General features: G+C 40.6%; 1 protein-coding gene across 1 annotated transcript; it reads left to right on the top strand.

Moving 5' to 3' along the window:
- The first annotated feature begins 80 nt into the window (after nt 1–80).
- LOC145991036 (uncharacterized) lies at nt 81–24,316 on the top strand. Its single transcript, XM_083126728.1, has 2 exons — nt 81–251; nt 23,953–24,316. Exons 1-2 carry the CDS (start codon nt 93–95, stop codon nt 24,148–24,150), a joined length of 357 nt encoding a protein of 118 aa, XP_082982854.1. The 5' UTR covers nt 81–92; the 3' UTR covers nt 24,151–24,316.
- The last annotated feature ends 249 nt before the right edge of the window (nt 24,317–24,565 follow it).

Raw genomic sequence — 24,565 nt, 5'->3', positions numbered from 1 at the left:
TCCATACAGGTCAATTTCTATATTTTCATTTTCGATTAATTGTTCTTTCAATAGCGTAATTAAAACAAACTTATTTACAGGGAAAACTTATCATGCGAAGGTGTCTTGGTTCCAAAACATCTAATTGTGAAGATTATCCTGAAGTGTGGGTAGACAACCTATGTGAGAGGATGGTTGAAGGAAACACTATATGGTCAGCAATTCTCATGAACGCTGACGATCGTACATTTCAGGGTTGCCCAATACCAAAGGTACGTGTAGACAGGCCTGAATGAAAATAGATAATTAAGTTAGATAATAAATACTATAATCTATAATACAATTTTAAAATAGTTTTTAAGCAGCAATACTCAGAAATATAGGCTGTAATGCAGTGGACTCTCTGGGGTGTAGGAAGTTATGATAAACAGACCGAGGGAAATTTTTGAAAATGCGTTCAATTACCTAGTCACACGTATCGCTTGTATCTTGTACTAGCCATTGCATTTATAATGTTAGCTGCAGCAGGCCCTCCATGCCTGTCGTGTTTGAAATGAGGACAGTTCTGCCAATATCAACCTCCTGATAAGAAAAAGTGCTGTTGCAACTCTTAAATTACGTTAAATGCGATACAATTTTTACACAATTATTATTTATTTATCATTTTCTGATGACTGTAGTAGTTTTGAATTCAATTTATGCAGCTATTTTAGAGTTGTGAACTGCGTTACTGATTATTTATTATAGTTAATCTACATATTATGAATTTCGACATAAAATGGTTTCAGTATAATGCTTGAAATAAGTTGAAGAAAATTCGACGACTGGTAACGGCGTCCGTTTGTTTCATTTGTGAACCCCAACTTCCTACTGATTTTCTTTCATAAAATGTTTCTCACTTGTTAAATCTGGGAGGATAAAGAAAAGATTAAAAGAAGACGATGGCCCAGGGCATGTCCCTTGATCGTCATACTTCTATTTGTTTGAAACAAGTCCGCTAGAGCAGTACAAACAATAGCTGGAGACTTTTTCCTCCAAATATCTTCATTAGAATTCAATTTCTCTGTTTCCCAGGGATGCCCGTTTATGGGAAGATGCTGGATTTTACCATCATGCCAAACACAGAGTGCTAGGTGGCAACGAAGTTCAAATTTTGCTAGGTTTAGAACTATTATACTAGGGTTGGCATCACTGAATGAGGAAACCACGGGAGCTTCCTCGCGGACCGTATAACTGAACAACCCCCTCCCTCCCTTGCACTGCCCCTCACCCATCTGGCTGTAGTATGACGAGAAAGCTTCCTCAGTTGCAGGCAAAGACAGACGGGGTCGTCTTTTGGCAGCGAGCGAGTGATTGCAGATTGACTCTTGAAAGTTGAGTAGCGAACCTACATTGTGCTCATATTTTTATAACACACATTGAACTCTTAAAAAGTACAGAACTGAAAATAAGTATAAATGAACTGTAGGAAGTTCCTCACTTCCTACATGGAGGAATTGCCCCTGCTGTATTAATTGATTGACTTCATTTTACTTCGCTTTTTGTGCCACTTTTGGCTAATTTGCGAAGATGGGGATGGATGATGATACGATTTAATTGATTAATGGACATTCACTAACATCTGTGCCCAGACCGGGATTCGAACCCCGGACGCCTGAAGTCGTAGTGCGATGTGATAACGACTCTGCCACGGGGACCGGCTATATTGGCTATATTAAAGGGCCGTATTCGTAAATGTAGTAAATGCAGTTAGTTTCCTCATGTAGTGTTCAAATTCAATTTTATTCACTTAAGTGAAGTCGAAATTTTTTGTTGTTTTTCCCAATAAATATGTTTGTCATGGTGAAAATGATTGCTGTAAGTTATACATTTCACAAAACCATTTATTTCTTACCCTGTACATTGTGTGGTTAATTATTGCAACCCCGTTTGAAGAAAAAATGTACAAAATAGACCTACTTCTTTTTCTGCAAATACACATACACTTTGTAGACATTCCAGAAAGAAATTGTATGTGCGTAATAGATGTAAGTACGTACCTATTATTACGTTGTTCGAAAGGAGCTGAGATAAGTCACTGATAGCACAAATATTTTATATGTAACGTGAGGAGCGCTATCAGACAGGGGAAGGGAAACCAGAAGCTACAAAAATATTTTTTTAAAAAAAAAGGTTTACAAAAGCAGAAAGGCAAGCTTCTAGATTGTAAAATAGCTTCTAGATTGTAAAGTAACTATAGACACTTGCGTACGCAGGATTTATCTCTGGAAGGCTGTAATTGTAAAGGTATATAGTACATAGCTGCTGACACAATAAGATAGTTCACATATTAAAAACTGCTCATTCTCAAAAATGGAAATCATAGGTCATCTTAAGGCGAATTTGCATTTTCCCCGAGTTCTTCAGTGCTTTTGTTTTGAAAATGTTCATTTTCTCAACATCTCGGAGGGGGCTGTGGCTCCTTCAGGCCCGCCCCCGCCCCCCTGCGTACTCCAGTGACTATAGAAGAAGTGTATGAAACGTTATGAACATGCAATCTTAATGTTTGGTATGATTGATTGACTTCTTTTTTTATTTCACTCTGTTCTTCTACCAAATTTGGCTAAGTGCAAATCAACCACAACGGAGCACCAGGAGAATATGGTTTTGGTCATAAACTCTATTTGCATATATTGAGAATATAAAATATGAGTTAATTATAATAATACAAGATGCCTTAAAAATGAAAATTCAAGAATTTAAAGGTTTCATCATTTTCATAGTACAAAATCCTGAAAGAAACCAAGTAGATGTATGTACTAGAGTAGTTACATTATTAACTTTTGACTATAAAATTATTGCAAATCTATTGGCTAAAAAATTAAATTCAAATTTATATCAGATAATCATCACAAGTCACACTTACACTGATGCAGGAGTCATTCACCATCTGATACCCTATTATTTGGTGCAGAAAATTCATGCATGTGCGATTTCTTTTAATTTTTAAAAGCCATTATATCCAGTATTGACGACTGCCTGCATGAAGTAATAAAGACACATAGATTCTGTGATATGTTTATTGACATTTTGAAACGGGCAACATTTCGGTTTCTGATCAAGGTATTCCTGGCTTCACCGATTCATATCACAAGATCAATGTGACACTAAATGTGTTTTTGTTTGTCTCAATCCTGGATCCCCTACTGAAACAAATAAGAAAAACAACGTCAGAAGTGATATTGTTACATGGCTTCCAGGAAAACCAAGTGCTTACCTTCGCACGTGATCTATCACCTTGTTTCATGACAAACATGCTAATTGAATAAATGATGATAAACAGGGAAGGGATTTTTATGTAAATACAGATCTTCAAAATAATGCTAAAATCAATAATATTGTTTATTATATTTGCAATTAGTGGTATGTACTCTCCAAAAACGCCGTTTTTATTATCCGTATCTTTACATATATTAGCTACGTATTATCACATATTTGGCATCTTCTAGTTATTTTTTACATATCCTGCAATGCTTTCACCGGCATATATTCCATTATGGTGCAAATATTTCATTTTATTTTCTTGTGTTAAGTACCAAAGGTTTACGATGATACGATCCATCTGTATTGTGTTCGTTTTCTACTCTGTTTATTATAAATCTTGACAATAGGTAATCCATCTGTCATTGTAATACTCTTGTCAACAAGAGAGAATGCAAGCAGCTTTCACGTGAAAAATTCATTGCATATTGTTGTAAGCCCGTTTTACCTGGGCTCTGAGGTCACAGGGAAGTTTCATTTAAACATTTAGGTAGAGCTTAATAATATCTGATGGCTGAACCTGCTCCGTTAGGAGGGTAGAGATATGGAAAGTTGGTGTAAAGGTTATTCACGCTTGTTCATACCTGGTAGATGTGTGTGATGTCTTGTCCTAATGCTTCTCGCAGACCGAATCGTGACAGTTCCAAGGTTCTATCCAGCGACCCTCAGCTCAGCAGACCGAGCGATCCCTTGCGCCTTGTAGCATGCTAGGCAGCGGTAACTCCGTGTTCCATCGTCGTAGTTCAGCAGTGTAGTGTGTTGTAAAGTATTAGACTAATTATCCATGTAGCGTCGATGATAAGCGTAGTTCGAATGAGCGCGAGCTCCGGGTAGGAGCTTGCTTTTATCATTCTAGGCGTCAAAAGGTTGTTAAACCTTTCAAACGCGGTAGATCCTGTTTAGATCCACGCGTTTGCCTTTCCAGTTCCTTGTTTTACGGAAGTTACAAGTTAGCGCATTCTTGGGATCACTCGCTGGTCGGACAAGTTCAGGAAATAAACAAGTGTGAATATTAACATGACGAGGTTTTCTCGGTTTAATAATCTCCATATCTCTACAATTTCTTCATGTCAATATAAAGCTGTCTTTGTATGGACAAAAAGAGAATCTCGATTCAACACTCAAAACAAATTTTGGGAATCCATTTCTTGTGTATGGATTTAGAATTACAGTTAATGTCATGAAAACCTAATATATTTTATTCATCTAGGTGAGCAGCTTGCTTAATGAAAATTGCAATTTTTGACAATTGTAAGTCCATATTTTCATTAAAATAACTAAATACGTATTTACATATCTTACACTTTATTAGTACATATACCTAAATCCGTTCCCTTCTTGTAACGATATACAGGGTGATTTCGAACTCCCATTACAAACTTAGGGGGGTGAATCTAGAAGGAAAAACAAGCCGAAAGTGCCATGTGGCAAAATTACGAAAACGGCACCGTGTGGCTGCCAGAGCCGTGAGAAAATCGGTTCACACCTCTTTCAAAGAGCAATAACGTCTGAACCACGAAAGATACGAAGATCGGCTCTGGCGGAAGTGGAGGAAGTCGTATCCAAACAATATCAGGGCGTTGAAATTGCGGCGCTTTTCGTAATGCGCAAGGGGAATCCCCAAAGGAAATGGGGAATCCCCACTGCATGTGAGCGGAAACTCGCGCAAAATGGAGAAAGACGACGAGGGAACATGCTGTCACAGGACGGTCGAAAAGTGACACATGGAGGGAGTCCCCAGAGGAGCGCATGAAGTGCGACAAATGGAACATGCTTGGACAGTGACTGTCGCGCATCCCAGATGGTACGCAAAACGGAGTGATGGATGTACACGTTCATGCTACGTGGAACGCAACGTGCAATTACAATTGCGATATGAACCACTACGTGCCCCCTCCCACCGGGAATTCGTTGAACCCGGGACCTCGGGAGTACAAGGTCAGCCGGAAGTCGGCTCTCTGAGGAGCAGCACCAAATATCCACGTGCCCCACGAATGCAGGGACACCTCCCTAAAAGGCACAGCCACAAAAAAAAAAAAAAAAGGAAAGAAATTGGCACGTACGTATGAAGGGTTTCACATTGGAATGTACAGTATCACTTTGGCGGAAGGAAAACAGAGAGTAGCACAAACAGATAAAAATCAGTAACACAGATATTGACCCTTTGTCCTGAAAAATAGGCAACTTGTGCTAAATCTTGAATCATTGCTGCTTGATGTTTCTGTTCATTACCGATGGGATGAAGGAACGACGATGAACTCGGAATGCAGCACGTAAACACTGCGAAGGACAGTATGAAAACATCCTTTGGCGTGTGCAGAACGGAAACTCACAACAGGGGCTCAATATGACGACCACCAACATCGATGCACACATTGTACCTTCGAAGAATGTTCTCATACAGACGATTGAAGACCAGTGGATTCTCTCGAATGAAGTCCGCTGCTGCCACAATCCTAGCAACCAGGTCATGCTCAGACTCGATGGGGGTTTCATAAATGAGACTCTTCATGCGCCCCCATAGAAAAAAGTCCAGGGGCGTTAAGTCGGGAGATCGTGGGGACCACGGCACGGGCCCAGCACGCCCTATCCATTGCCTGTCATATCTGTGGGTCAGATGGTCCCGTACGTCCCGTGCAAAGTGGGGTGGCGCCCCATCATGCTGGAACCACATGTTTTGCCTAATGGCCAATGGCACATTTTCCAACATCTCGGGCAATGTCTCTTGGAGAAAAATCAGATAAGTACGACCTGTGAGATTGGTGGGAAGTACGTATGGGCCAATTAAACGACCGGCCAGTATTCCTGCCCAGACGTTGATGCCCATTCGCTGCTGGAACCCACGAGCTTTCGTTGCGAATGGGTTCTCTTCATCCCACACATGGCTGTTGCGGGAATTAAAAACACCCTCTCTGGTGAATTTCGCCTCATCCGTGAAGAGCATTAACTGTGGAAACTGAGGCGTATTCACGCAACGACGCACAAACCATGTGCAGAAGCGAACACGTGGTTCAAAATCTGTGGGACCCATGGCGTGCACCTTCTGGGGGTGATATGGGTGCAGTTGTTGATCATGAAGGACATTCCACACGAAAGACTGAGATACACCAACATCCCGCGCTACGATTCGGGTACTCGTACTCGTGCACAGTATGAAGAATTGCCTCCTCCACCGCAGACGTGCGCCTCGTCCTTGGGGCACCTGTGTCCACTCTACTCACAACAAATGTTCCAGATTCACTTTTTCGAATATGGTGTGTGATGGCGTCACACGTTCCGGGAAACGTTCCTGGTACATCGCACGGGCAGCCCTTCCATTGCATCTCGCTTCCCCGTAAATGAGCATCATGTCTGCATACTCCTCGAAAGTGTATTGCACCATCGTGGGAGTTTTCACGTCCACACACACCCACAACGTCGTAATGTTCCCAGAAGATACGTCGTGTGTACGTACTCAACCAATGTGTCACGTCCAGCGCTCTCTCCATACAGTCTTGCAATACCCAGAGGGCGCAAGGGTCAACTTCGACCAGGGATAGCGAGTGACTCCTAGTATGACGTCAGCGCACACCTTCATGCATCACAGAGGCTACGAACGGGAAGGAACGTCAGTAAGTACGGGTTGGTCGCTCCCGTTCCATGTCCTTCACGTGAGAACGTTAATGACTAACGTCGGACTCGTCGGACTCGTCGGGATACCTCTACACGCTCTGCAGTAATGTAGTACAGAACAATACGAACGTGTCCCAGCATTCGTGGGGCACGTGGATACGTATTTGGTGCTGCTCCTCAGAGAGCCGACTTCCGGCTGACCTTGTACTCCCGAGGTCCCGTGTTCAACGAATTCCCGGTGGGAGGGGGCACGTAGTGGTTCATATCGCAATTGTAATTGCACGTTGCGTTCCACGTAGCATGCACGTGTACATCCATCACTCCGTTTTGCGTACCATCTGGGATGCGCGACAGTCACTGTCCAAGCATGTTCCATTTGTCGCACTTCATGCGCTCCTCTGGGGACTCCCTCCATGTGTCACTTTTCGACCGTCCTGTGACAGCATGTTCCCTCGTCGTCTTTCTCCATTTTGCGCGAGTTTCCGCTCACATGCAGTGGGGATTCCCCATTTCCTTTGGGGATTCCCCTTGCGCATTACGAAAAGCGCCGCAATTTCAACGCCCTGATATTGTTTGGATACGACTTCCTCCACTTCCGCCAGAGCCGATCTTCGTATCTTTCGTGGTTCAGACGTTATTGCTCTTTGAAAGAGGTGTGAACCGATTTTCTCACGGCTCTGGCAGCCACACGGTGCCGTTTTCGTAATTTTGCCACATGGCACTTTCGGCTTGTTTTTCCTTCTAGATTCACCCCCCTAAGTTTGTAATGGGAGTTCGAAATCACCCTGTATATGCACAGTCCGCAGTGACGGTCCCAGCCTGATATAAGTGAGGGGGCTACAGTTTTCAGTTTCAAATTCTGGGGCTAACTAACATGGGCGTAACTTTAGACCTAGGGGGGGGGGGTAGTAGAATCGAAAAGTTTTCCATCCTGTACAAAAAATGTTAAGGAATCATAAAAATCATTCTCGCTTTACCTAAGGTCCCAGGAGATTAACAGAAACACCTTTGTAAATTTTAACATCTGAAAATTCTGGGAGGCATGTGCTCCACCTTGCTCCTGCCAAATAATGCATGTCTTAACTAATCCCGGTTAAAAGGCATTTATTTAACATTTTACTGCGGTATAATTTTACAAATTATATATTTTAAAGTCAACCTCAGATGCATTACTTTCCATCACATACAAATTACGTATAGCCTACGCATGAATCTTTTATGCCAAATAAAATACCATAATTATATTATTTTACTTTCCAAAGCCATTATTTAATGGAATAATATCAGAGGCTTACTGCTAACATTAACAGTACAATATGCACCATAGACGCTACACTCAGTCTCAACTCTCTGGATATACTAGAGTGTAACACTATTCCTATGTAGTGAGTGTGACTAGTTTGTTTTTTTCTGAAATGGCAAAATGAACCAGTCCCTGAAGCTACAATAACATTCGCCTTTTAGGGGGAGGCAGCCACAAAATTACCTACAATGGTTTTGCAAACTTTTCCTCAATGGAGCTTTTGATTAGGTATGCACATCGCAGTTACTAGTATGAAATAATAATTTGCCATTGTTTTTCCAGTCGGATCTGCGGGTGTCGTCGTCCCCCCCCCCCCATCCTCCCCGTCCTTATGATTTTGGAGATCTGACTAAAATAAGAAGTGTACTTGAATATTGTGATGGGCGCTTGACCTAATGTAAGTTTTATAATAGAAAATATTATGTAAGAAAATTTCTAGTTCTTCCATAAAAATCTGAGAGGGGCTACAAGGGGGCTGAGAATCGTTTTGGGAGGATTCAGACCCCACGAGCCCCTTATAGCACAGTCCCTAAATATGCGAAAATATAGAGAAAATCAACAGATTTGTTTTTTGGCACATGACATAAAAAAATAGAACTGTATAGTTACCATTTGTACATTAAATTAAATGTCAAGAATAAATTCCAATAGAATGAGAAACAAATGCTGGATTTGAAACAGATAAAAGATAGCGAGAAAAAACTGCATGAAAGGTAGCCAATTAAACATGATAACCAGTGTGGTTCTTGCACACATCAAACAACGCTTTTCGGTCCAAGTGGTCCCAATATAAATAAGAGGATTCAAGGTTGAGGCTTCGAAGTGAAGGGTTGTGTTAAAGGTGAGCTCCGGAGTGCGGCAGTGCCAAATTTCACGATGGGGGTAGATCTCGTCACATGGCGGGTGCGAATCGGGAGGTGCGGCTTCAGAGGAGGAAAGAGGAGGCTGAAAGAAAAGGAACCCGGGATGAACGGCTTCTTCGCATACGGTGTGGTGGTGTTGGTGCTACTTCTACGGGCAGGGGTAGAACCCAACCCAGGACCTGGAAGATCGCTGGATGAACTTTATGTTTTGGTGGAAACAGGACAGGAGAGTCTCAAGGGAGAGATTCAGAAACTGGGAGAAAATATGCAAGTTCTCATGAACAAAAATAGGGAGCTGGAGGAGTCGTTAGCAGTGGCGAATAGGCAAACTGAGTGGTTATTTGATAAAGTGCATGAACTAGAAGCGAAAGTGGATGCTCTGGAGAACCAGTCCAGAAGATCAAATCTAGTGTTCTACAACGTGCCGGAAAGTGAACATGAAACCTGGGAGGACTCTGAAGTAGCGCTGAAGAGAGTATTGGGTGACAAGGTAGGAACGGCCGCAGGAGACAGGATATTCGAACGGGTGCACAGGCTGGGTACGAGAAGGGACAAAACTAAGCCGCGGCCATTAATCGCAAGGTTCGCTCATTACAAAGACAGATCTGCAGTGCTACGTAGGGCGAAGGATCTTCGTGAGGCAGGAGTAAGTGTGGCGGAAGATTTTTCTTATGAAACCCACCAGTACAGACGGAAACTGAAAATATACATGTCCCAGGCTAGAGATGAAGGATGCAGAGTGCAACTGAGGTTCAGGACCCTCTACGTCAATGACAGACCGTGGACGTTGGAAGAGCTTCAAAGGAAAGAGGAGAGTAGAACCAAGGACGGCAATCTGGCAACATCGCCTCTTGAAGAAAGGAACTTCGCAGGAGCGGGGACATCTAGCCAGGATGGACCCCCGCGGGGCGCTTCCGAGAGGGACCCACGTCTACGCGAGGGACGTACGCCGCCAGGACCCCGCTGGGCAAGAAGAATTGTTCAATGAGATAGGTGGACGCCGGAAGGAGAGGAGAGGGGGAGTATTGACCCGTCGAGGCCTTCGGATCTGCAGCCGAAATCAGTGCAACCGCCGGAGGGAGACAAGGATGATTCTGGACACTTCCAAGATGCAGGTGAGGGAACTTTCTCTTTAGTCCAAAATGTGGAACGCTCTGTCAACGAGCCCAGGTTGCGAATCCTAACCTGGAATATCGAGGGTCTGGAGAAGAGGGTGCGTGACGAGAGTTTTATGGAATTTGTCCAGCAATTTGACATTCAGTGTTATACGGAAACTTGGGGAAGGTCTAATAGTGTTCCAGAGTCACTGGGGGAGGGGTTCTCGAAAGTCACGTGTAGAAGGGCTAATAGGGGCAGGCATCCGGGTGGGATAGCAATCATATTTAAACAAAAATGGAAAAAGTTCATAAAACCACTAGATATTAATTATGAGGGGATGCTGGGGATTCAATTTTCGGGGGGGTCTCTGAACTTCATGCTAATAGCAGTATACAGGCAACCACCGGGGTCAAAATTCTACTCAGAACAGTTTTTCGATAACCTTGGAAACTATTTGCTGCGTTTGGGGGAGGATCACCCGGGAATCAGCATCGTAGTCACGGGCGACCTGAATGCTCGCATAGGGGGGGAGGAAGTTCCTTGGGACACTTACGGAGAGATCGATGGGGACCAAATGACGGATGACAGAATGTATTTGGGACACAGGCGAGAAAGCAGGGACAAAACTTTAAACGCGGGGGGGAGGGCGCTATTGGATCTCTGTGCGATACATAGGATGCAGATATTAAACGGCAAATTTTTCGATGATCAACCAGGACACTTTACGTACGTGGGGGAAGGGGGAAGCAGCACAATTCACTATACCATATGCTCACTCGATTTGCTGAAAGAAATCAGGGATTTTCGTTTACATGCCCAAACGCATTCGCATCATATGCCTCTCGAATTCTCCCTCCAGTACAAAATAAACGGGAAGGCAGTTTTCAATAACAGTAATACGTAAATATACGTAAATACATATGGACAAAGGAGGGGGAGGAACGATACGTGGGTTTTATGGGGGATGACATAACAAAAATGATGCGTGAACGCATGTGCACAGCCTTAGACGAATCCAATATAGACGAAGCGGTGCAGCTGGGATATCATATCTTTGAACGTGCAGGAAGAAATATGGTAAAGGGAGGGGGGAAGGGGAACAGGTCTGCAAAGACAGGGTGGTACAACGGGAAGTGTAAAGCGATGAAAAAGAAACTAGATCACGCGTTAAAAGGGTATAGATACGTAAATAGCATGGAAACCAGAAACAATTATATATCGAGCAGAAAGGCTTATAACAACATCTTAACGGAAGAAAAGGAGAAATGGGAACAGGGAAATTTTGAAGATATAAAAAAAGGCCGTAGCAGAGAAGAATAACACCGCTTTGTGGGGCATATTACGGAAATTACGGGGACAAAAGAGCAACTGGGCACATATTGAACCTTACATTTGGGAAGCACACTGTCGTCGTGTCGTCGGGGGGAAGGGGGGCCACCACCAAGACTACTAGAGTAGAAGGCTGGGGCCATACCTGATCACGTGGTCCTTGACGTCAGGCGTGACGTCACGCGCGGACAGATCGCGCTCTACGCTCCGGTTTCGCAGCCGAATCAAAGCAGTAATTATGAACAAAAAAGAGCCGTAATTATGCCCAGAAGCTAATTGGGAGTGAATACACAGACTTACTTAGGATCCGACATAACGTATGTCCTTACAGTTGGATTACACAGCCATTTACGCACACATTTTATCGGTAGTTTATAAGCCGTCACATTCCTCTGTGAAACATTAGTTTCATGTAAAATTGCGGTTAATACACCTAGTAATGCATTTTGTTAGGGCAGAAAGAAAAATATATATGTTGAATGCGTAAAATAATTTTGTTAAATAAAGAAAGGCAGAAAGCCAAAATTATGGATAAGTTGAATATGTAAAAGAAAACAATCTCGTCTATTGCTCTCTTTTAGGAGTGAGAGAGGAGCTGTTTTCACTTAACTTCTTCAAATTTGGTAACTTTGCTTCGACTATTGGTATTTATTTCTCAATTAAATTTCCTTATTCAGATTACAATTCTGAGTCTTATGAATCTTTGAACTGCACAGGGAGGAATGTGAGGAAGTTCCGTGTGTATTATGTAACACACACTTTAAAAAACTTTTCACTGAACGAAAACTTGAGACATAGAACTGAAGAAAGTCGAGGGTCACTTTATATACTTATACGTATATATAATCAGTGGAATGTCGAACAGGGGTGCCTACAGGCGGGTATGTGAAAGCTGGTTGAGTCCACTTAACTTTGGGGGGGGGGGGGTTGTGACGAAAATTTGACTGAATAAATAATAGAACAATGGAGGACGGAAGTTGAACTACGTTGTCATTTAAGCATCACTCGTATATAAATAGCAAGTTGTGTATTTTGAAGTGTATGGTAGCCTGATGTTGTGTAATGAGACTACTGGTATTGCAATCCACTAACAAGTCTCGTTAGATGCGATGTGTTCAGTTATATATTGTCGCCCGCTGTTTTTATTTTTTTCATCGGAGATCACGACACGTCGCAACACCTCACTGAAGGCATTGTGAACTGCAACACCTCACAAGCCACCAGGGTGCGAAATCATTGAACACTGGTGAGGGGGAGAAAGTTCGTAACCTACAACCCCCCTCCCCACAAACATATGTGTGAATTATACGATGTGCATATTTGTAATGTTATTAAAAGTAAAAATAAATTACTCAATTAAAATAATTATTGTGATTATTAATTAGAAATTAATTTGTTACTTTCATACATATTGATGTAGATTTGTTAATGATCTCTTGAGACAGAAAGCATTCAACACTCACAACTACACTAATTAGTGTGTGTTTTCAATATTATTCTTAGTAAAGTATATTTGAAATTTAAAGTAATTGCTTATCTTTTCATTGTTATAACAAAAACTCTTTCCCCCGGGAAATTTTTGGTGGTTTTTTTTTGTGGCCAAGATTGTTGGTGGGGGGGAAATCCCCCTCGTCCCCTCCAGGATTTCGCACCCTGAACCCAACAATCGAGAAATACAAGAAAAATGGAGCGAAAAGAACAAAACAGATCAGCCTTTCCACGTTTCTTTCCGTATGGGGTAAAGACTCAGCTGGGTTTTGTCCGCCCATGACGTCACACCCGCAGCAGTCGCGAAAAGAGGCGTGTCTGACCCCAGCCTTTCCTTCTAGTAGTCTTGGGCCACCACGCCTAGACGTTACGCGGGAAATATACTTTTTAGGGGATTTCGTTCCGATTCTCGACGAAGATATAGGGGTCGACGAGATAAAAATGGCGATAAGGAAACTGAAAAAGGGGAAAGCGGCAGGACTTGACTCCATTGGGGCGGAATTTTTCAAAGCCAACGAAACTGACATTCATATGTTGCATGCACAAAGCAAATTAATGGACAAGATTTTTAAAGAGGGGTACTTTCCGAAGGACTGGGCAAGCTCCATAATCTGTCCTATTAATAAAGGGAAAGGGGACAGAAATGACGCAAACAATTTCAGGGGCATTTCTTTATTACCTATATGGAGTAAAATTTACACACACATCTTAAACCGTAGGATCCAGAAATGGACAGAAATATTCGACAAAATTTCACCACTACAAGCGGGCTTCAGGAAAGGGTACAGCACGTTAGACAACATATTCATATTACAAACTCTCGTACAGAGGAAAATAAAACAGAAGCGGGGGAAATTGTACGCATGTTTAATTGATTTTGAAAAAGCATTCGACAAAGTTCATAGGGATATTTTGTGGGGAAAATTGTATGAGAAGGGAATGTCCGCGCGCATGATCAGAGCACTGCAAGCAATATATGCGAGGGTAGAATTCGGAGTAAGATGCGAAGGAAACCAAGTCTCGGCACTTCAGCCTTCGCTCAGGGGACTCAAACAAGGATGCATCCTTTCACCAGTGCTATTCTCACTGTTCATAGATTGGGTAGCGCATGAAACTAAAATGGACCAGGATTCTATCCCATGTATAGGAGTGCAAAGTATACCAGTCCTTATGTATGCAGACGACATAGTCATCTTGTGCGAGACAATAGAGGGTCTTCAAAGGGGCATAGATAGCATATATGAGGGGTGCATCAAATATAAAATGAAGGTAAACATTAAAAAGACAAAAATTATTGCTTTCAAAAATGGCTACATATTTAGCAGACAAGAGACATGGACATACGGGGGAGAGTTAATTGAGCAGGGTTAAAAACTTCACATACCTGGGGGCAACGCTCTCCATGACAGGGAGTTGGACACACCACATAATGGCAAGAAAAACTAAAACAAAATTTGCAATAGAACAAGTCATAAGGACAATAAATAAGGCACCTCAAATGCCTTTCCCTGTCATTCAAAACCTCTATTCATCAGTAGTGTTAGGTACATTAAACTATGGAATAGAACTGTGGGGGTTAAGGGGGGACAACACAATAATTGGCATACAAACAGAATTTTATAAGAGAGTAATGGGCGTAAGCAGAGGCACGGCCAACTGTGGGATTCTTAAGGAATTGGGACTGAACAGAGACGCGGTACAAGCACGGATGAGGGTTGTTAAATATTGGATGCGATTATCACAAGAGGGCCAAACTACGCTGAGGGGACAATGTTTGGAAATACAGACAAGTGAGCATAACGTTTACAGCTGGGGCCTGGAAGTGAAAAATCTCTTATATAATAGCGGAATGGGTTGGGTATGGGAAGAGGGAGGAAGGGGGGGGGGGCATCTCAACAGAAAATCAAATCAGGGACAGGTTACTCGACATAGACAGACAAGAAATAATAGCAGACTGCCAAACAAAAACCTGAATCAGGGAACAGCTAAGAGTAAGAGAATGGGGGAAAGCGAAATATATCCAGGTTGTGGGGAAAAATGAAAGAGGCGCGCTGGCATGGTTCAGATTAGGGGGATGGAAACAACTAAGAAAGAGAAACGAAGCAGGGGAAACGATATGTCCTTTGTGCGATGGGGAGGAGACGGACAAGCATATCCTACTGAACTGCCCTTCTACACGTGACCTAAGGGACAAATGGATGAAAAACTTAACAGGCAGGGAGATGATAGAAGTGGTACACGACAGAATAAAGATAAAGGAAGCGGCGCAGCAAGTGGGGAAATACCTGGGAGAAGTAAGAGAACGGCGGGGGAAAGCTATTAGAGAAGGCAGCGAAATGAGTGATCATGCTCCAGACGAGCCATCTTTATAGTGTAAGTGTGTGTAAAGCAACATGTATGCGTGTTTTGGTGAGAGTGCAGGAAAAGAGAAGTGAGGAGAAAGACTGGAAGAAGAACTGTCGAGGGAGGGGAAGAATGTGTATATAGGGAACAAAGTAAGAGACAGCTTAAACGAAGACTAAATGTAACAAAATAGTGTAGAAAAATCAAAAATATGTAGTGCGTACAGCGTATGGCTCCCACAAAAAGAAAATAAATCTAATCTAATATAAATAAAAAATATGCCAGGTTAATAAATTGAGCAATCACATGGTTTCTATGGTACGAGCATTATTACGTGTACCAATCCCAAACCCTTGAAAAACGAAACTATACTGAGATAAAATGAAAATCTCTATATTCACTATATGCTTGCTGTATATTAAGCTATATACATTTCGATACAGCTATGGACAGAAGAATTTCAACGATAGCATGCACCAGATTTAAATAGATTGAAAAATAAAGTGATATATTTACGAAGCCTGATACTACAATGGAGTTATGTGGAGATTTCATCAGGGACGGCGACATTGGTGGGCACGGGTGGGCAAGCGCCCACCCAAAAATTCCTGTGCCCACCCGATTAAATTACATATACTTAGGGATATATGAATGACTCAATAAATAAGTGTATTCTGATGTTCATAACATGTATATTTTACTTGTGAATATTATTTACGCTAGAAATCTTCACATATTATCAATCCATAAAAAGCCAATTTTGCCATTAGAAAGTGAAAAAGCTATTGAAAAAAAACGTAATCAAATTAATACTTCTATGATTAAAAGCAGCTAGTAGGCTTAAGAGACTCAAAATTATGCAGGGTCAAGTGAAAAGTTCGAACGATGTTATTATGTGTGAGGTGAAGCAGCTGACCGTCACTGTGAACAAACTCGTTGGAAGGATTGACGTGATTGAGGCCAAGACAAGCAAGATTAAGTGTGACATCGGCGAGCTTCACTCGTATGTTCGGACTCTGGAGGATCATCTGGACGATCTCGAAAACCGATCGAGGAGACAAAACCTCGTTTTCCAGGGCATGCATGAAAAAATGAACGAGACATGGGATGAATCAGGTAGCGCAGTGCGACAATTAGTCGAAGAAAGACTTCATATTTCCCTACCAACGGACGCAATCCAGAGGGCTCATCGTACCGGAAGCACGCGGTCCGGAAAACCTCGTCCCATTGTGTGCAAGTTCCTCCGCGATACGGAGAAAGAGAAAATTCTTGGAAGTAGCAGCAGATTGATCAAATATTTACATCGAGCAGGACTATTCATTTTCTGTTAGGCAACAACGACAGAGACTTAAAAAGCATCTCTTCGAAGCCAGACAGCAAGGGTGTAGAGCTCATCTGCAATATAAATATCTCAACGTCAACGGCAGAAAATATACAATTTGGGACTTGGACGACTTTCAAGAATGCATCGATCGAGACCAGAGAACCTTCAGCTGCGTCGAATTCCCAGAAACAGGCTTTCCCTCCACCCCCCAACAATGGAAATGTGACCTCTCAGGGAGCACAAGTGACAACGACCGCATTCCAGCCATCTTCATGCGGTGATCTGTTTCCCCCTTCCACCTCCAACGGGACAAGGAAAGAAGAGAACAACCGGATTCGCAAATAGGTCACCAGTTTCCCCCTCCCTCTACTCAGCGATATCCCAAGCGCCAGGGAAGCAACCAAGGAACGAGAGCCTGAGGTGAGGCCAGATGTAAAAAAGTAAGTGGTAATGGTCACGTGACCAGCAATTATGTCGATAAAGGAACTGCAAGTGTAAGTGTTTCCTACCAAAATGTGAGGGGCTTAAGAACTAAACTCAAAACATTCTACCTGACTATTAAATAACGATTTTGATGTAATCATGGCTACGGAAACATGGTTAAATCCATCGTTCAGTGACAGCGAAGTAATTGACGATAGATATATTTTGTTTCGGTCGGATCGCGATGCACAATCTTCTGACAAAGGCTTGGGGGGAGGGGTACTTCTGGCTGTAAACAGGGCGTTTCGAGCTATCGAAATTGAAACTCCGGTAATTGACCCTCTGATAAATTACTTGTTAGTAAAAATTAGCGAAATAAATATGCAAATACGAATCGATCTGTATACAGTTCCTTCTATCGAACTTTAGAATCACTTTATGAGCAGGGGTCTTCCCTTATTATTGCAGGGGATTTTAATTTCCCTGAGATAAAGGGGGCGGATCACAATCTATTATTTTCAAACGAAGCTTGCGTAGAATTGAGTCATTTCATGTCCCTCCACCTACTAAACAGCTTCAATGACATAAAAAATTATAACAAACGAACGTTAGATTTGATTTTAAGTAACGTTAATAGCATAACAGTCACAAGGGAATCCGATCCTCTCGTACCAGAAGACATTCATCACCCAGCTTTAAATATTGACATTTCCATGACTAAATTTAAATCTATCACGAAAAATTCAATTCAAGCAGAATATAACTATAACTTTAGGAATGCAGATTTTTAAAAAATGTATAATCTTATGAGAGCTGTAAATTGGAATGATCTGAAGAAATACACTAATATTAATGCCGCTATTGATAAGTTCTATGAAATGGTGTATGACATATTTAACAAATGCGTACCTTCAACGAAAACTCAACCGAAGAAATTTCCGAGCTGGTTCTCACGGGAAATTATAAAGAATATCAGGAAAAAAGCATATCATAGGCAACAATGGAAAAATAACGCTCCCCACGCTGAACATCATCATGAGAAATTTAAAGAACTTCGAAATATTGTTAAACGAGGGATTCAAAAAGCATATACGCATTATATTTCAAGCACAGAGTATAACATACTTCATACCCCTAATCTCATCTTCAGCTTTGCCAAAAATATGAAAAAACAAAAAAGAGCAGAACCTTTTCAATATCAAGGTAAAGTACTTTCTGACACTCTAGAAGTAACAACAGCGTTTGCTAAATATTTTCAATCGGTGTACCGCCAGGATGATGGAAAAAATAAGACTTTGAATATTCAATCTTACAGTGAAATCGATAAACTAAACCTATCAGATATTAGTCTTAAAGAAATCGAAGATGCCATAAAAAATCTTAAACCGAAAAAATCTATTGGTTCCGATAAAATTCCGCCTTACATACTTAAAGGATGCGGTGAGATACTCAAATACCCCCTGCACACGCTGTTCAATCTTGTACTTTCCACCTCAACATTTCCAGATATTTGGAAATTAGCAAAAATTACCCCGATACCAAAAACAAATAAGCAAAATGATGTAGAGAATTACAGGCCGATCGCAGTCCTGGCAGCACCTGCCAAGCTCTTAGAGCAAATTCTTTACAAGCACATTTCTTATCACATACGATCAGTGATCTCTCCTTATCAACATGGTTTCTTATGTAAAAAGTCTGTCTGTACCACCTATCAGAAATAACTCATTTTATCGCAACCGCGATGGATAGCGGAGCTCAAGTAGATGTAATATATACAGATTTTTCGAAAGCGTTTGATATCGTAAACCATAGAATCTTAATAGAAAAACTAAAATCATACAATCTATCGAATCGAATTGTGTCAATCCTACTTAACAAACCGCAAACAGTACGTAACGTTTCAGGGAAATACTTCCGATGAATTTGAAGCTACATCCGGAGTTCCCCAAGGCTCTAACCTTGGTCCCTTATTCTTTCTCATGTACATAAATGATCTTCACGAACACCTGAATCAATCGGGTAAACTACTTTTTGTGGACGATTTAAAAATATACAAAAGAATTTGCAGTTACAGTGACTGTACCGAGTTACAAGCGGACATAAACAGTCTTGTGGAATGGTGCGAAAGCAACAAACTAATCTTAAATAGCGAAAAATGCTACCAAATGTCATATACTCGAAACACTACATCAATAAAATACGACTATTGCATAAATAAACAAAAATTAAAACGGGTAGAAACAATCAAAGATCTAGGAGTTCTGTTTGATTCTAAACTTACATTTCACGCGCACGTTAACTTTGTAACAAACGAGGCTTACAGACTTCTAGGATTTATAATGCGTACATGCAAAGAGTTCAAAAATGTCGGAAGCTTAATGATGCTTTATAATGCTTACGTTAGAGTGAAAATTGAATACGCAAGCATAGTGTGGCACCCTCAAACCCAGCAAGATGTAAACAAAATAGAACAAATTCAAAGTAAATTCTTAAGACACTTAAAGTACAAACTAGATGCCCTCAAATGGAATCCCGTGAGAACCTTCTCACATATTTTAACCTAACAACTCTCAACAACAGACGCATCATGCATCAGCTCATTTTCCTCCACAAAATTTTAAATAATCTCATTGAAGCTCCTTTCGCCCTGTCACAGCTCAACTTCTACGTCCCCTCAAGCAAATTACGACCAAGAAGGCAACTCTTCAGCCTCCGTCGTAATAGAACCAACGCTCTGACAATATCCCCAATTTGGAATATGTGTAAAACTTTTAATGATACCATCAAAAGTGAAAACAGTGTGGACTTATTTTGCCCGACCGCAATTTTGAAAAGGAATATACTAAAATTACATAAATTACGATAGAACCTAAGATTTATATGTTTGTTAAATGTTTTCTGTCTATATACTACATTCATCTGTGCAATATTTCAATAATGTTATCACAAAATTATTGTATAATGAACACCATTAATGGGTAATATACCTGTTGCGTTCAATTTCTGAAATAAATAAATAAATAAAATGATCAAGATTAGATCAGAATTTAGGGTGAACTTGAGGACTGCAGCTTCAGATCTGCACTGGGAAAGACTGCTTTGAAAAGTACCACATAATTAAGAAATTAGGTACTTTGGATGTGGTAAGGCATACAATAACAAACCACACCATGTGACTTGGCGAGAAGTTATAACTGAAACTGTGTAGAGGGGATTGGAGTGATGTCTTGGTGCTGTAAGCTACGGGCCTCCACATACGTACATAAATCGCGGCATGAGTATGATTAAAATAATCTCCAAATAAACAAATAAAAACATCATATTAGCGTTACTTCCTCCAGCAACACAATAAATTATTTAGACCTTTTTAAATTATTATTATTAGAATAATTTAATCATGAAGATTTAGATGGGAAGGTCATGTGACACGAATGGCAAAGGAAAGAATAGTTTACAGGATTCTTGTTGGGAAACCTGATGGTAAGAGACCAGTAGGAATTCCAACACGAAGATGGAGGGATAACGTTGAGATGGATCTAAAGGAAATTAGCTCTGCATTGAAATTCTAGAAGTGTCCCTTTCTTTATTTCATTACAATTTTTATATACCTGTCATCTTCAAATACCAATATGGTATGTGAAATATCAACTTTATATTCGTTCTATTAATAAGAAATAATCACAATAATCACTACAATACCGAACGGAATAAATTTTGATAAACCATTTATGTATGGTTATCATATTTAGAAATCCTCGTTCGACACATAAATTTTGCCACATGAATCAGCCGAAAATGTCGACAGAATCTGTAGATGCAGCTGATGTAAAGAAAAAAGTCATGTCACGAAGTATCCAGAAGACGATTTTGTTAGTTTGTTTTTAAGCCCACTTTTATGCTCAGATAGGCTAATCGGGACTAAACCTACAGTTTAACGTGTAGTCCAAACCAGTGTTCATTGTGCTTCCACCAGAGGAGCGGGGAGTCGAACACAGGACCTCTTCATTATAATGCGACAACGTTATGCCATTGGAGAAATAATATACAGAAAGAACTCGCAACAAACGTGTCATTTTACCACCACAGAAGATGCGTCTATTTTAAGAGCGTGTATTACCTGAGACAAATATTTCAGACTTTTTGGAAAACAACGTCATTGTTCACAGAATTAACTGCCTTGATCTACTAATGAACACTGTGCAATGTGTCTCATTAGTATAAACTACCACCTCAACTTTCGAAATGGTATGTACTAATGAAACTCCATTTTTGGAAGAGTAAGTTGTGGATGATTTGTTTTATTTTAAGTCATCTTTCTGCTAATTTTGATAATGACGACGATAAGGTTCAATGGTGATTAGATGAAAGTGACGAAGGGGCGAAAACAAACACGCGGACACTCAAAATACAAAACACCATAAATTATTACTTCGACTGTGGTTCCAGGCACCAGGGACTCGTTTCCCTGCAAGAATATAGTTTGCATGGTATGCTGTACAGGACAGAGGTTGACATTCGAAATGGTCATGCTATACAACCCAAGTCATCTATGAAAAATAGATGGATTTTCCCTGTTACGGTGACCAACTTCGATGAATTCCTTGTGTCCTAAATTATTTTATTACCTCAAAAAATATGTTCATGTAGCCATACATGTATTGCTTCTCCCGCATGAGTAACATGACTTAGTTCAGAAAACGAATATCAACTTAGCTAATAATCTCTTCAATTCTGAACAGATTTTTCAAACTTACCTGTTTATTTCTTATGGGTGATATTTTGTCAGAATAGCCTTTCATTAGCTTAGGAATACTTCATGGATAATGAACAAAGATTTGTTTTTCCGTGTGTGTGTTTTAAATCATTCCTAATAAGACGTTAATTTTAATCCAAACATTCAGTGGCGGTGATTAGGCGGAGCAGCCCCCCCGGCACATTTTGCCACTTTTTGCCCTCGCAATATGACCTCTATGCTAAGCCTTTTCTACCAAAATAAAGTATATTGCCCTTGCCCCTCAAATGTTGGAACCCAATCGCCCCAACTGCAAACATTCAGATAGATTTCTCAGTTGTACAAACCTTGTAAGCTAAGAAAAGTGACCCCCAAGGAGTAAGAAAACTCTTTCAGTCAAAAACTCATAGGATGAAAATACTATGCTCAGGAACATTTAAATTAAGAGAAACATCACGATTGTCTACCTTAGCACTTTCTATCACTGTCGCCGAATACATGAAATCAAGTATGTGCCTCGTATTTCTTTTTTGTTCTCGAAGGGCAAAATGCCATGCAACACAAGCTTAAACCTAATTCACATTTATTTCATTATATTAACATGTATGAAAGAATGTGACTGTGAATGAATGGCTGCGCATGGATAAACACTTCGTTGAAATAATTGCGACCATCAAGAGACAACGCAAAAGGAAATGGAACAAGTTGCGAGAATAGATTAGAAAAGAATAAAGAGGAAAACAAGAAAAGGAAAAGATGCAAGAAGAAAATCTGGAGTGTAAGAGAGAGGGGGATACATGTACGTCTTACATGCACATATATGTGGTCTTAAATTTATACTGCCCACACTAATCTATCAATATGGAACTTCTGCCCACCCGGTCGAAAATTTCTGGCGCTGCCCCTTTATTTCATCAAACAATGACGACTAAAAACTTTTTTGTATACCACTGACAGAGTGGTTAGCATAACGTGCTACAACGCCAAGGCTCCTGATTTCGATTCCCAGAATAGTATCGGTGTTCTTTACGAGTGTTCCCTCATCAATTTCATCATATCATCACTCATGCTCATCATCCTGATTAGCCGCAAAAAAACAAAAAAAACGAAGTGAAATAACCAAATCAATCAAATATATAAATTGTTTCACCAGGAGTGACAGATACCGACTCACCCTATTGAAATACATTTTCCGAATGGCAAAATTTAGAAAAATCTAAATAATAATATTCTGGACACTTGAATATCCAGTGTCTAGTGTAAGGTAATTCACGACATTATCCCAACAGATGAACGCATATACATAAAAAAAACCAAAAGATGAAAGACTAATAAATGGTGCACATGTGGAGAGACAGACACCGTCAGTGATGGCGACTACGGGGCGCGAGGAGGGACAGTTACCGCCCCAACTTTTCGCCATTTTTGCCCCCGCTAAATGTTACCTACAAAGGGAAATATACTGTATTTACCCCCCCCCCTCAGTTTTGTCACCTTGCCCTTCCCTCGGTCTTGGAACCCAATCGCTGCCACTGAACACTGTCGAACATAGGATGGTTCTGGAATGGATCAAATTTGAACATGCCTAACTACATGCCTAGGCAAAATATACCGAAGAACACGTCGCTAATTTCAACCGACAATCCGTGTGAAAAAAAAATCAGATTTCCATTCTGTTTCCAGAAAAGAAGAGACAATGCTGTAATTTTGTTATTAACTAAGACAACATATTATGTACTCAGTAAAAAATGTGGCATTTGCTTGCACTGTTTTTAAACAGATAGCAATATTAGCTACCTCAGTGTAGTTGAAAAATACGAATGTCTCTTTTATAAAGTGTTTAGGTGTCAAAGGGGATCTTCGTTTTGGTATATATACTGTTGTATCATATTTGTAGTCATAAAGAACAAAAAATGACAAAAATAGTGTAAAGTGGTCAACTCTCAATTTCGACACTGAAGGTACCGTGTTCGAGTCCCGGCCTGGGCTGGGAATAGGGGTTCTTTGTGAGTGTCTTTTCGTCTAATCATCACTTATCCTCATCGTCACGATTAGTAAAAAGTGGAAGAAAAGCGAGGTCAAAGAACAAAACTACAGGTAATAGTATTTCCAGAAGAAAGTTCAATTTATTTATATTATGTAATCTCTGTTCTTTCAGGGAGAATATCACACCACAGATGCTCATTTTAATACTGTAATGGAAATGGAAAAGATACCGTTTTATATCTTTGATTCTAATCCAGCGGACTACATTATACATTTATACTACTACTATGGTGAAACTGAGGTTGGCTGCCAGTTTATAGACCTAAAACAAACTGAGGCACATGAACGCAAGTCGAAAAAGAAGAATTAATCACGTACAAGATAAATCTAATTCAACTTGTATTACTCTTTACCATTGTTCATTTATCTTGAATTTTGTAATTGTTCAGATTTCTATTTTGCACTTCTTGCACTTGTGGTAATGTATTAAATATACAGTATGTAGTAAATATAATAATAAAGTTAATTTAAATTTATGTTGTTGTTTTTTAAACACGTGGAAAACCGAGCACGTACAGCCACCTGCAAAAAAATGGCACACCTAGGTCTTGAAATGTTCGCTATCCCGCATGACGATATGTGTGCTGCCTTACCCGACGGCGATGTGAGAACATCGCTACAAAGTCTAAGAAGGTGTTAGAAAGAGTGGAAAGGACAACAGAGAAAGAGGAGAGGAGAAGGAAGAAAAACGAAGGAAAAAGAGCGTGAGATAAAAAGTCCAACCA

This window comes from Lepisma saccharinum, chromosome 1, assembly GCF_977018435.1.
Source record: "Lepisma saccharinum chromosome 1, izLepSacc3.1, whole genome shotgun sequence".
Taxonomy (NCBI): Eukaryota; Metazoa; Arthropoda; class Insecta; order Zygentoma; family Lepismatidae; genus Lepisma; species Lepisma saccharinum.
The sequence above is the reverse complement of the archived record's forward strand: the minus strand, read 5'-3'. Positions and strand labels throughout refer to the sequence as shown.

Coding starts and splice junctions, on each gene's coding strand:
- LOC145991036 (XM_083126728.1), top strand. CDS start 93: ATGCGAAGGTGTCTTGGTTCCAAAACATCTAATTGTGAAGATTATCCT. Junction 252..23,952: donor AGGGTTGCCCAATACCAAAG/GTACGTGTAGAC, acceptor CTGTTCTTTCAG/GGAGAATATCACACCACAGA.